Source organism: Nicotiana sylvestris, chromosome 12 (assembly GCF_000393655.2).
Source record: "Nicotiana sylvestris chromosome 12, ASM39365v2, whole genome shotgun sequence".
NCBI classification, from domain to species: domain Eukaryota; kingdom Viridiplantae; phylum Streptophyta; class Magnoliopsida; order Solanales; family Solanaceae; genus Nicotiana; species Nicotiana sylvestris.
Genome location: NC_091068.1, coordinates 32,429,496 through 32,443,614, shown reverse-complemented (window position 1 = coordinate 32,443,614; position 14,119 = coordinate 32,429,496). Strand labels below are relative to the sequence as shown.

General features: G+C 40.7%; 1 protein-coding gene across 1 annotated transcript; it reads left to right on the top strand.

Annotated features, from left to right (window-relative positions):
- The first annotated feature begins 1,571 nt into the window (after positions 1-1,571).
- Positions 1,572-2,012, top strand: LOC138882867 (uncharacterized). Its single transcript, XM_070163504.1, has one exon. The coding sequence runs from the start codon at positions 1,572-1,574 to the stop codon at positions 2,010-2,012; it is 441 nt and encodes a 146-aa protein (XP_070019605.1).
- The last annotated feature ends 12,107 nt before the right edge of the window (positions 2,013-14,119 follow it).

Genomic DNA, 14,119 nt, shown 5'->3' with positions numbered 1-14,119 from the left:
TTAGTGTCGAGTAAAGGGATTGAGGTGGCACAGAGCCAAAGTCGACGTGATAGAAACTTCCACCTCCCACATCAGTCAAGGCTATTCGTAGCTTCCTCGGACACGCCGGCTTCTACCTGCGATTCATCAAGGATTTTTCCAAAATCGCCAATCCCCTGTAAGTTGCTTGAAAAAGATAACCCATTTGTGTTTTCTGATGATTGTAGGGTGAATTTTGAGGAACTAAAGAAGCGGATAGTCACAACACCGATTATAATTGCTCCTGAGTGGGAGCAACCGTTTGAACTCATGTGTGATGCTAGTGACTACGCTATGGAAGTTGTGTTGGGACAGTACAAGAATAAGGATGCACCCTATTTACTACGCAAGTAGGACGTTGAGTGGTGCTCAGCTGAATTACACTGTAATTGAAAAAGAAATGTTGGTTGTCGTGTTCACCTTTGATAAGTTCAGGTCTTACTTGATCGGGTCGAAGGTGATCGTGTACACAGATCATGCAGCCATTCAGTATTTAGTTGATAAAAAAGAGTCCAAGCCGCGCCTAATTCGTTGGGTGCTGCTTCTGCAAGAGTTTGACTTGGAGATTCGTGACCGTAAGGGCACGGAGAACCAAGTCGCTGATCATTTGTCATGCCTTGAAGGTGCTGAAAATGCAATTGAGTCTAAGGATATTCTGGAAACCTTTCCAGACGAGCAGCTGCTAGCCACAAGTGTGGACGATGTGCCATGGTATGTTGATATTGCAAACTATTTGGCCTGTGACATTAAACCATATGAACTCTCTTATGTTCAAAAGAAACGATTTTATCGTGACTGCCAAAACTACTACTGGGATGAACCGCATTTGTTTAAAATTTGTATTAACAACATGATTCGGAGATGCGTCCCCGAGATATAACAATGTTCTGTTTGGCAAGCTTGTCACGCGTCACCTTATGGAGGCTTGTCACGCGAAGGTGTTAGAGGTCGGGTTCTACTGGCCAACAATCTTTAAGGATGCTCACCAATGGGTAAAAGGCTGCAGCGAATGCCAAAGAACGAGAAACATATCCCGTAGACATGAGATGCCCATGAATCCAATTCAGCAAGTTGAGGTGTTTGATGTCTGGGGAATTGATTTCATGGGTCCCTTCATCAATTCTTATGGCAATAAGTACATACTTATTGCAGTAGATTATGTATCCAAATGGGTAGAAGTTGTAGCATTCCCCACCAATGATTCGAGGGTGGTGGTAGGGTTCTTGAAGAAGAATATATTCACCCAATTCGGGATTCCGAGAGCCATCATTAGTGATGGAGGCACACACTTTTGCAACCGTGTCTTTGAGAAGTTACTAGCCAAATATGACGTGCACCACAAGGTGGTAACCCCGTATCACCCTCAAACAAGCGGACAAGTAGAGGTCTCAAACTATGAGATCAAGAGTGTGCTCACTAAAACTGTAAACGCCACAAGAACTGATTGGGAGAAAAAGCTTGACGATGCGCTCTAGGCCTATAGGACTGCATTCAAAACACCTATCGGTATGTCACCGTACAAGTTGGTATTTGGGAAGGCATGTCACTTGCCTATGGAGCTAGAACATCGAGCTTGGTGGGCACTAAAGCAATTGAACATGAACCCTGATGAGGCTGGAGAAAATAGACTGACAAAGTTGCATGAGTTGGAGGAATTCAGATATCACGCCTTTGAAAGCACAAGACTTTACAAGGAAACAATGAAGAGGCTGCATGACAAACACATTGTGGAAAGAAATTTCAAATCCGGAGACAAGGTATTATTGTACAATTCGAGGTTGAGATTGTTTCCTGATAAGCTTAAGTCCCGATGGTCTGGGCCGTTCAGGGTGACCAAAGTGTTCCCGTTAAGGGCTGTGGAGAAAATCAGTGAAGATAGTACTAACACCTTCAAGGTTAATAGACAACGACTCAAACTGTATGTAGGGATAGATGAACCGAAAGAGCTGTCCGTCATACTTCTCATTGAACCACAAAGGTCAAGCGATCCTTAAATACAATTGATCTACGTCGTGTCACGACGTTAACTAAGGCGCTGGTCGGGAGGCAACCCGATGGCCGTAGTAGTGGTTAATTGTGAGTTTTTGAAAATGCTAACCAATGTAGGTGACAATGGGCAGGTGATAAGGTAATCGAAAAATGGAAAAATTAGGTGAAAAGTGTAAAAACATTTGGAAGCATCCTAGCGCGGCAACGCTAATGCACGCGCTACTGGTCGCGCTACTAGCGCGATCGCGCTAGTGAACACGCTAAATTGCCAAAACTTTTTGTCTGGACCGCGCTAGTGAACGCGTTACTGGCCGCGCTACTAGCGCGATTGCGCTAATGGCCGCACTAGTGAACGCGCTAAATTGGCAAAACTCTCTGCCTTGGACGCGCTAGACTAGCACGATCGCGCATCTGAACGCGCTACTCAGGGACGTTTTTTTAAACGTAAATTTCCACTTGTTCTTATTTTTTTGTATCGTTCAATTATTTTTTTTCTTTCTTCAGTCCAAATTCCCCCCCCCCCATCTAATAACCCACATCTAACAAAACCCTCCACACACCAAAACACACGCCCTAAAACAATTCACAAAACCTTCCCCAATCTCTCACAACTCAAATTCTTTTCTTCTTCCAGAAAATTTTCATCTTCATCTAAGTCTCCAACAACATTCCCTTTTAATCCTCTTATCTACTCCTCACTCTCATTACAAATATGTTATTCTTGTTTCAATTTTCTTTCTTTGTTTTCACGTAATCTCTGCAGATTTGTGTGTGTTTAAGTGTGCTTTCTTTTATATTGTTATTTATTTATTTATTTGTTAGTAGTAGATTTGGTAATAATTATTGTAGTATTTGTGGGGGTGCAAATTGTAGAGTGTTGTTTTACTTGAATTGGGAACTTTGGAAGAATTGGTGGTGGGTTTATGTTGTATATTGCTTGGAATAAGTTGTGAGTGCCTAATGCCCGCAAGGTGTTTGTAAAAAGGCCTCACTGAGTGTCGTTATGTAATTGTGACCACGTATGCGTGTGAAGTCTGAGTAACCGCAGTGCGTCACAATTTTTGTTGTTGGGAAGTACTTATTTGTTATCGTTCTTCAGGTACAATGGCTCCAACGAAGAAACAACGCACAGCCGGTCCATCTTCTAACAGACAAGCAAGCTCATTCAGAACACGCGGGGCTGCCACTGAACGCCCTTTCGATAATACCAAATTTGTCTCGGCTAAATCCCATGACCGCTTTGCTGAGAAGGCTTCTAAAAAGCCAATTCCTGAGAGGGGTATTGACGTCCGATCGCTCCAACGACATTGCCCTCACATGTACGAGGAGCTGATGAGACGTGGGCTATAAACATTCATAAATGAGCCCCGTGAGGGTAATGTAATGGTTGTGAGGGAATTTTACGCCAACGCACCTGAAAATGACAATGGAATCATCACAGTACGACGGAAAGTGGTGAATGCCTCTGTTGAGGCGATAAGGATGGCGTACCAGCTACCCCCTCATGTCATTGATTATGATGACTTATATGAGTATGGTTGTAACCCCACATAGGAAAAGTGTCAAAGATTCTTTGAAACAATCTGTGCACCGGGGAAAGATGTGGGTTGGATGCAATATGGTGAGAAGTTCCATTCCTCCGCGCTCACTTTTGAAGCGAAATGCTGGCTATATCTGATCAACAACCGTTTGATTCCATCCCACAATACTACAGAGGTAAATGGGCCCAGAGCTGCTTTGATTTGGTGCTTCATCAATGGGTACAACTTCGACGTCGCTAAAGTAATACATGACGAGATATTCATCCGCAACCAAATAAAAAGGTATGGATTATTCTTCCCTTCTTTAATAACTCAACTTTGCAGGTATGCTCAAGTGCCCGAGAATCTAGCTGCGGATGGCCTTGTGAAAAAGAACCACAAGTTCCGAGCGGACAAAGTAACCACGGGAAAGGAGCCAGCAGCACCAGAGGAAGAGAGTAGTGGTAGCTCGGACGACTCAGACGATGAGGATAAAGAAGAGGAGAATATGAGGACCGAATCCCAGTCCCCGGAGCACCCTGTAGCAGTTGTAGTGCCATCTAGGGCATCCACATCTTCACAGCCACGCAAGAGCACCCGCATAACCAATTTGGAACAAGAGATGGCTAGGTTACGTACTTCAGTCACAGATTTACTTACTCATGTTGAGGTCGTGGCTGACAGACAAGTGAAGTCTGAAAAGAAGTTCTTGGGCTGGTTGAGAGCTCTGGGTCACGCGTGCAATGTGAACACCGACACCGTCTCCGACCAGGAGTGAGCCATCAGGGAAGTACCTCTACCTCACTACTCTTTAATTTTTAAAGCCATGGGGACATGTCTTCATTATAAATGTGGGGTGGGATACTTCATTGTATATATGTAATTGTAACCTTTGACTAATTGATTTTGGTTGGTTTTGTTTTGTTTTGATTGTTTTGGTGGTTTAGCTTTGATTTTTGATGATTAAGTAGGAGTTGATTAGTTTAAAATAGGTAAGTAGCTTGGACTAAGTCGAGCATAAAAAAAAGAAAATGAAGACTCTTCCTGATGACGGATCCTTTAGATAATTTTCTTGAGGGAAGTCAGTATATAAAAAAAACAATTTAAAATTACAAAAAAAAAATTTATTATTATTTTCTTTTTTTAGGTAGTGTAGTAACTCCCCCTTGGTTTTTCTTTGGGCCACGGTTCTTTTCCAATGGTTTAACTTGAACCAGGTATAGGTAGTATTGTATTCATTTTGTTTTCTTTTTAGTTTTTAAATTAGGATTAATGGGCTAACGAGCTAAATTCGAAAAGAAAAGCCTCTAGCGTTATTACACCTGAACACAATAGACACTAGAGTGTAACGCTTATTCTCAATAGTTGATTCTTGCTAAAGTGCCTTAAATTGTATATTCGTCACTGACTTGAATACTTAGAAGAGAGTGTCTTGATAAGCCAATCTTGAATGAGTCATGTGCCATATGTGTGGGTTTAACTGTATTCCATGATTCACATTTGATGCCTAGAACTTGCCTTGTGTGTTTGCAAAGCGAAATAGTAGCTTCATTCAGTCTTAGAAATGATATAGGCAATTCCTTGTTGAGCCAGACTTATAAAGTAAACCCACCTAACTGCAATACATCTTAGTTAACCTCGTTGAGCCTATAAGCCTATTTCTTTGGCAACCACATTGCAAACCTTACCCAATTGTTTGAATAGCCTTCTATTTGAATCCTCTTTCCTCACATAAGCACTTGAATGGTATTGAGAATTATGCAAAGGCAAAGGTGTGGGGTGGGGTTTGGTTTTTGAGTGGAACCACAAAAATCGAAAAAAGGTGTAGAATTTTGTCGCATAAGAAATGAAGCACCATCATAAAAAAAGAAGAGAATAATATAGTGGTTGAGAAGTTGTGGTTTTCTATAATTGCACCTAATGGATGGGGTTGTGGTAAATAAAAGAACGGTGGTAAAATGTTTGGTTGACAGAAGTATGGTTTTGAATGTTAACGTAATTGTATTAAAAAGTGCTTAGGGAGGTTAGTCACTACACCAAATATATCCTACCCGTCCCTTAGCCTACATTACAACCAAGTGAAGTCCTATTGATCTTAGACTGAGTGGCTCAATTAGTAGAGTAGTACACTACGGACAAGTTTATGGTGCATCTTTGTGACATGTGAATGTTCTTTTTGAGAGTGAGTGAAGTTCATCTATCTAAGTTCCTAATTGTTCTAAATATCATTATATGTGGAACTACTCTCTTTGTGTAAAGGTGAGGGCATATGATTCATGAAGGAAAGGCACGTCTTGACTTCTGTGTAGAGTAGCTTGAGAAAGTATGAATATTGCACGGCACGTGAGAGTCAACTTTTGAGGCTAAGATTGTTCACTACTAGGTGTAACTCATGTGATCTGTTCGTGGTGTGATGTGTTAGGGAAGAATGCTTAGTGAAGGAACCTTCATAAAAGGTGGTGGATTGCTCGAGGACTAGCAAAGATTTAAGTGTGGCGTATTGATATTAGGCTAGATTTATGTCATTTGATGATTGTTTTGCCCCCAGCTTGATTATATTTCAATGCTCTAATATAATCAAATGATGAAAAATGAGCTCTAAATTGTGTTGCAGGAATGAGGAGCTTATATAAGGCCTTAAAGATGTGATTGGAGCTGTATTGAAGCAAGAAAGACCCCTAGGAGCTGAGTAAGCGAGACGGCGAGAAAAAGAATAACCAAATGAAGGCCTGGACTAGTGCGGCCATTAGCGCGTCCACTAGCGCGACCGCGCTAGCCCAGATGGTCGAGGAGAATGGTAAGGCTACTAGCGCGGGCATTAGCGCGCCCACTAGCGCGGTCGCGCTAGCCCATTTCCGGAAAATAATTCATGGGGGTAAATTTGGAAGTTTGGGGGGGCATATTCACTTAACATATAGAAGGTCAAGCTCGCCCAAGGAGTGTGTGTGCAGCTTTTGATAGCTGAGAGCAAGAAAAGGAAAGGCCAGAGGCAAGGAGGAGTATTCTACATCAAGTTCTTCTCTTCTTCCTTTTATTTTTATGATTTGTAATGAATTTAATTATTGTGATGAACATCATTGTTATGAGTAGCTAACTCTTTTAATCTAAGGTTTTGGGTGAACCCGTTGTGGATGAACTTGTTGTTAACCTCTATTTGTTCAACTACGTTTTGATTTTGGTTAGTTGAAAGGATCCTCAATTAGTCATTCCTATTTATTATGTATTTTCTTGAGAGAGAGTGCATATTTAGGTAATTGTTTGAACAACATTACTCCCGGAGTATAGGCGAGAGTCATAACCGAGGGTTTAGAGGTTGGAGTACAGATAATGATACCTCGTGTGCGATCTAAGTGAACTGTAATGCGAATCTAGCTAGTGTAGCTTGAGAGAGTGTATCTAGTAAATTATCATAATTACTTGAGAGAGAGTTATGATAGCTGGAGAGTTCATGATCGATAGAGACAACTAATTCATAACTATAAGAAACATAGGACTAAGGAATTCAACAACGGGGGAAACCATTACCTTAGACCTTTATTCCAATTGTCTACAACTGCGTAGTAGTTAATGTTTTATCGATTCTGTTAGTTGGAGTAGTGACCATAACACCACTTATTATTTACAAAGTTTGAGAAGGTTGACTCATAAGAATTTAGTACTTTAAAGGTTTCTCTTGATACGTTAATTCCCTGTGGGATCCGACTCGGGGCATAATATCCCGGATTATATTTGCAACGCTTGCTTAGTCTTTTAATATACATAGTTGAGCGTGATCACTAGGACATCGAAAAGACAAGATAATGCACCCAATTTACTATGCCAGTGGAACGTTGAGCGGAGCCCAGCTGAACTACACTATGACTGAAAAGGAGATGCTGGATGTGGTGTTCGCATTCGACAAGTTCAGATCATACCTGATTGGCCCTAAGGTAATTGTATGTACTGATCATGCTGCTCTCAGGTACTTGATTGAAAAGAAGGAGTCCAAACCGCGTCTGATTCATTGGCTGCTACTGTAAGAGTTCGACCTGGAGATTCGTGAACGTAAGGGCATGGAAAACTAGGTCGCTGATCATCTATCGCGACTTGAAGGAGCTCAAAACTCAGTTGAGACAGAGGATATTTTGGAAACCTTTCCAGACGATTAGTTACTCATCACAATCATTGAGGAAGTGCCATGGTATGCAGACATTGCAAATTACCTGGCAAGCGGTATAGTTCCCTATGACCTTTCCTCTGTGCAAAAGAAAAGGTTTTACCATGACAACCACATATATTACTGGGATGAACCTTATCTGTATAGAATTTGTGTTGACAATATGATCCGGAGGTGTGTCCCTGAGAGAGAACAATCTTCTATTTTGCAGGCATGTCACGCATCGACATATGGCGGACATTTTGGAAGAGTCAGGATAGCAGCAAAAGTTCTAAAATCCGGGTTCTACTGGACAACCGTGTTTAAGGATGCACATCAATGGGTGAAGGGATGTGATGAATGTCAGCGAATCGGGAACATCTCCCGTCGCTATGAGATGACTATGAACCCAATTCAAGAGGTTGAAGTGTTCGATATGTGGGGATAGACTTCATGGGCCCCTTCGTCAGCTCCTTTGGCAATAAGTAAATACTTGTTGCTGTAGATTACGTGTCTAAATGGGTGGAAGCTGCAGCACTCCCCACCAATGATGCAAGGGTGGTGGTGGGGTTTTTAAAGAAGAATATATTCACCCATTTCAGGAATCCGAGAGCTATTATCAGTGATGAAGGCACTCACTTTTGCAATCGAGCCTTCGAGAAATTGCTAGCAAAGTACGATGTGCACCACAAGGTGGCAACCCCATATCATCCTCAGACCAATGGACAGGTAAAAGTGTCGAATAGAGAAATAAAGAGTGTGATGACCAAGATTGTGAATGCCACAAGAACTGATTGGGCGAAAAAGCTAGATAATGCATTCTGGGCCTACATAACCGCTCTCAAAACACCAATTGGTATGTCACCATACAATTTGGTGTTCGGGAAGGCCTGTCACTTGCTAGTAGAACAAGAACATAGAGCTTGGTGGGCAATAAAATAGCTAAATCTTGACATTGAGGCTGCGGGAACAAATAGAGTCACAGAATTGCATAAGCTAGACGAGTTCTGATTTCTTGCTTTCGAGAGAAAAAGGTTATACAAGGAGAAAAAGAAGAGGTTACACGACAAGAACATTGTTGAGTGAAATTTCAATCCCGGAGACATGGTGTTGCTTTATAACTCAAGATTAAGGCTATTTCCGGGTAAACTCAAGTCATGATGGTCTGGACCATTTCGGGTGGTCGAAGTTCTACCTTCAGGTGCCATAAAGATTGCCTCAGAAAGACTCTAACACATTTAGAGTCAATGGGCAAAGATTGAAACCATATGTGGGCATGGATGAAACCAAGGAAGTGTCAGTGATCCATCTGTGTCGTGCCACGACGTTAAATCAAGCGCTTCATGGGAGGGAACCCATTGATTTGTTGTATTTGTGGTGCCACGACATTAACTAAGGCGCTGGTTGGGAGGCAACCTAATACGTAGTGACTTTAGTATAGTTAGAATTTGTTATTTTTGATTTTAGTAAGTACTAACCAGTGCAGGTGAGCTTGGGCGAGTGATAAGTCCATCAGACGCTGAAGGAATAGGTAAAAAAAATTTGAAAAATCTCGAGGCCCAATAGCGCGGGTGCACTCAGACCGCGCTAGTGATCGCGCATATGGCAAAGTATTCTGCCTTAGATTTCCGCCTAGTAGCGTGGGTGCGCTCAGACCGCGCTAGTGACCACGCACATGGCAAGGTATTCTGCCTTATCGTTTCGCCCACTAGTGCGGCCAAGCTTGGGCCGCGCTAGTCCCTTTCCGTCTGCTGCTTTGTATAAGTTAACATTTTTTTATATTTTATTTTCTTATTTTGTATTTTAATTGTATTATTTTGTTTAACCCAACCCTAACCCCCCTTCTCCTATCACACATCAAACCCCTCTTCTCTCTCTCTCCCCCCCTCCCCCCACGACTAAAACCCCTCTTATTCTTCACTTCTCCCATTCCCAAATAATCCCAACCCTAATCCCCCCAAAGTTCCTTGCCAATTCCATCCCCACCACTCTTCTTCTTCACTTCTCACAATCTCCCTCCACTTCAGGTAAGGTTTTCTTTTTGCCAATATTTGTTGGGTTTTCTTTTGAATTCTTGATTATGCAGTAGTTTTTCTTCTCTTTTCTTAGAAGTAACTTGTAGTGTATACGTAGTGCTTGTGGGTGGTGGTATTTGTGGAGTTGTATCCCTTGCCTTAGTTGGGTGAATTTGGGGCAAATGTGGTGGTAATTAGGTTATAACATGATTAATTGGGGGCTCCGGTGAATGCTGCCAACAACATGTTTGTTAAAATGCCACAATGCGTGTCAATAATAATTGTGAGCAATTGTAAGGGTAAAGTCTGAGTAACCGCAGTTGAGTATCATCTTTTGTGTTGTGCTAATGACAATCTTCTTCCAAGTACTATGGCACCCTCCAAGAAATGCCGAACCATCGGTACTTCATCCAGCGGTCAAGCTGGATCCTCCAAAGCGCGCGCTTCAGCTCCTGCTCATCCTTTTGATAGTAATAGGTTTGTCTCTGCCGCGGCTCAGGACCATTTTTCTAATAAGGCCTCCAAGTAACTAGGCTTTGAGGGGAATCTCGGGTGCCAGAAAATTTGAGTGTGGATGGAAAAGTGCCGAGAGAGGCAAAGTTTGGAGCTGATAAGGTGACTACTAGGAAGGAGCCTATGGCACTTTGTGGTGATGATAGTGCTGACTCTGATGCATCTACGGAGGGAGAAGATGAGCAGGAGGAAGTAAGAGCCGAGTCGCCCGCCCATGAGCAGGTTGCAGAAGCTGCAGGACCATCTAGGGTTGGTCGGGTTACCCGGTTAGCAGCATTAGAGCAAGAGGTGGCAGAGTTGCATACCTCGGTCGCGGACTTAGGTATGCATGTTGATGAGATGGCCACCCATCAGGTTAAATATGAGAAGAAAATAATGGGCTGGCTACGAGCTCTGGGTCGTGCGTGTCATCTGGATCCGGGGACGGTCTCCGATCAAGATTGATCTATCAGGGAAGTTCCTTTACCTCACATTTCTTTATTTTGTATGCCATGAGGACATGTCTTCTTTTTAAGTGTGGGGTGGGGGATACTTCGGTGTATATGTATATATGTAAGAACATGATTGTTTTATGTTTTTTTGTTTTGTGGCTTTGAGTAGCAGTCGAATTAAGTGAGTCGACTTGTCCCGACGACGGATCTCATTCGGTGGGGTTCTTGAGGGTCTAAGTCAACCTTTAAATATATATATAAACCAGAAATATGTTGGACTCTTCCTGATGACGGATCTTCTAGACAGTTTCTTGAGGGAAGTAAGTCTAAAGAAAATACCAAAAAGATTTTTTGTTTTAGGTAGTGTAATAACTCACCCTTGATTTTTCTTTGGGCCGCGGTTCTTTTCTAAGGGTTTTGCTTAAACCGGGTGTAGTTAATTTTTGTTTATTTTGTTTCTAGTTTTTATTTGGTACTTATGGGCTATGAGCTGAGATAGGAAGAGAATCCCTTAGCGTTGATACACCTGAACACAGTAGATACTAGAGTGTGACGCTTATTCTCAGTTGTTGATTCTTGTTAGAGTGCCTTAAATTGTATGTTTGTAACTGACTTGAGTACTCAAACGAGAGTGTTTTGATAAGCCAATCTGGAGTGAGTCATGTGTCATGTGTGTGTGAGTTGTATTGTAGTCTATGCTCTCCATTTGATGTCTAGAACTTGCCCTGTGTGTTTGCAAAGCAAAATAGTAGGTTTATTCAGTCTTAGAACTGATATATGCATTTCTTTGTTAAGCCAGATATATAAAGTAGACCCGCCTAAATGCGATACATCGTAGTTAACTCCGTTGAGCCTATAAGCCTGTTTCTTTGGCAACCACATTACAAACCTTACCCAATTTTTTGAACGGCCCATTTGTTTGAACCTCTTTACCTCCCATGAGCACATGAATGATTATGAAATATGCAAAAGTTAAAGTGTGGGGTGGTAGTTTGATTTTTGAGTGGAACCAATGAAATAGAGAAAAAAAGTGCAGTGTTTTGAAAAATCAAAGAATAAGCGACACTTAAAAAAAAAGAGAAAAGAAAATAAGTAAATGTAGTCCTTGATAAGTGGTGACTTAATACAATTTCACCTAAAAGAGTTGGGGTATTATAAATAGAAGTGTGATGGAATGTTTGGTCTGACATAAGTATGATTCTGAATGCGAAAGTGATTGTATTAAAAGTGCTTAGGAAGGTTAGTCACTATATTCAAATATATCCTCCCCGTCCCTTAACCTACATTACAACCAAATGAAGTCCTAATTGATATTAGACTGAATGAGCTCGATTACTAGAGTAGTACACTACGGGCAAGCCTATGGTGCATCTTTGTGGCATATGAATGTTCTTTTTGAGAGTGAGTGAATTTTGTCTATTTGAGTTCGTAATTATTCTTAATATTATTTCTTGTGGAACTACTCTCTTGTAGGATGTGAGGGCATTTGATTCACGAAGGAAAGGTAAGTCTTGACCTCTGTATAGAGTAATTTGAGTAAGTAGGAATATTGCACGGCACGTGAGAGTCGACTCTTGAGGCAAAGATGTTACACTACTAGATGCAACTTTGGTGATATGTTCTTGGTGTGATACGTTAGGGAAAAACTTAGTGAAGGAACCTTTGTAGAGTATGATGGATTGCTCGGGGACTAGCAATGATTTAAGTGTGGGATGTTGATAATAGGTTAGATTCATGTAGTTTGGCGACTATTTATGCCCCAACTTGACTACACTTCAATGTTCTAGGAAGGTTAAATGACGATAAAATGGCTCTAATTGTGAATTTTATGTTTTGTAGTAGCAAGTCATGCTTATAAGGACTTAGGACAGTGTTTGGAGCTAAATTAAAGCAAGAAAAGCCCCTCAGAGTTGAGTACGTGTGAAAGAAGAAAGAAAAGAATAAATAAATAGCTGATCCACTCTAGAATGGGCTAAGCGTGGCCAAAATCAATAATCTTGGGTGCAATCTAAGTGAGCTGTAATAAAAGCCAGCTAGCGTAACTCGGGAGAGTGCGTCTAGTAAATTATCGTAATTACTCGGGAGAGAGTTACGGTAGTAAGAGTGCTCATGATCGATAGAGACGATTATGCAAATCTATACGAAACATAACAGGAAGGGATCCCATCAATAGGGAAAATCACAACCTTAGATCCTTCTCTTATTTGTTTACAACTCAGTCATAGTTAGCTTTTAGTTTACTTAATTTTATTCAGTTATAGTTAGTAGAAATATCACCAAGTGTTATTCAAAATATATATGGGAAGTTGATTACGGAGAATTCAGTGAGTCTGACAAAAGTAGTTGGTAGGTTAATTCCCTGTGGGATTCGATTCTGGGCTAAATACTCAGATTATATTTGCAATGACCGCTTGTCCTTTTTATAAGGCATAGTTGGGCATAATCAATTTATAACCACACAAAATATATGTGCCTCATTTTACACCACAAGTTCAAAATTTCTTTCTTTTTTCTTAAACCTCGTGCCTAGTCAAATATGTTCAGATAAATTAAAATAGAGGGAGTATAACATTTGCCTCAAGTGTCATTTGTTAATAAGTTTTTGAAAAATAAGATTTTACAACAAAAAATATGACACCATTTCATATGCAACAAGACTCAAAGACCATGGTGACATTCTTTCTCGTTTGTCCCAACAAGTACGGATGCACATTTACGGACAATCTCATGTATCAAGTCAAACTATGTGTTTAGATAAAATCCCTCAAGTAGAGTAAGTTTTAATCAACTTACCTTAAGTCCAAGCTCCAAATAGTACTATAAAGCTCCAATTCATTTAGAACTCTCAAACGTTGCCAACAAGACAATATCTACATAACAACTCATATTCATCAACGACATATTATGATAACATCAACAAAGTCAACTAAGTGTTCAATACTTAGGTCCAACTTTACAAGTACAGTAAAAATCGATATTTCCACTACAAAAGTGAGTTCTTGAGTTTAACTCTTAATTTTTCATTGCATACACAACAATACAAAATTCAATAATTGAATTGCCCACAAGATTATAAAGAGTAACTCATTTTTACCAAATTGACACTATTCATCATCTCTGCCCACGAGTCAATCTTATTCACAATAACTATTTCTAGGTTTCATATCCCAACTTAACCAAATCATGATTATTACTCCAAATTACCTTGGTTATACACAATACATGAAGATTGAGTAGTGGGATTACTTCTTGAAGACAAATCTTGAAATTTTCCATTTTTTGTTCTTGGAGGATTTGGAAGAATCTAACAAATTCCACGGTTGAATCTTGTTACTATTAGTGTTAATAATCTTGAATTAACATAAAACTTGGATAAAAACTCACCTTGTATGATCTAAGTGAAGCCTTGGTCGAAATTCTCTTCAAAATCCCCAAAGAACTCCTAAAATTTGACCCCAAATCATCTGGTCGCGCACTTGGGGCAGCCAACTTCTTCAA

What these genes read in the sequence shown, in the direction of transcription:
- LOC138882867 (XM_070163504.1), top strand. Translation starts at nt 1,572, where the DNA reads ATGGAGCTAGAACATCGAGCTTGGTGGGCACTAAAGCAATTGAACATG.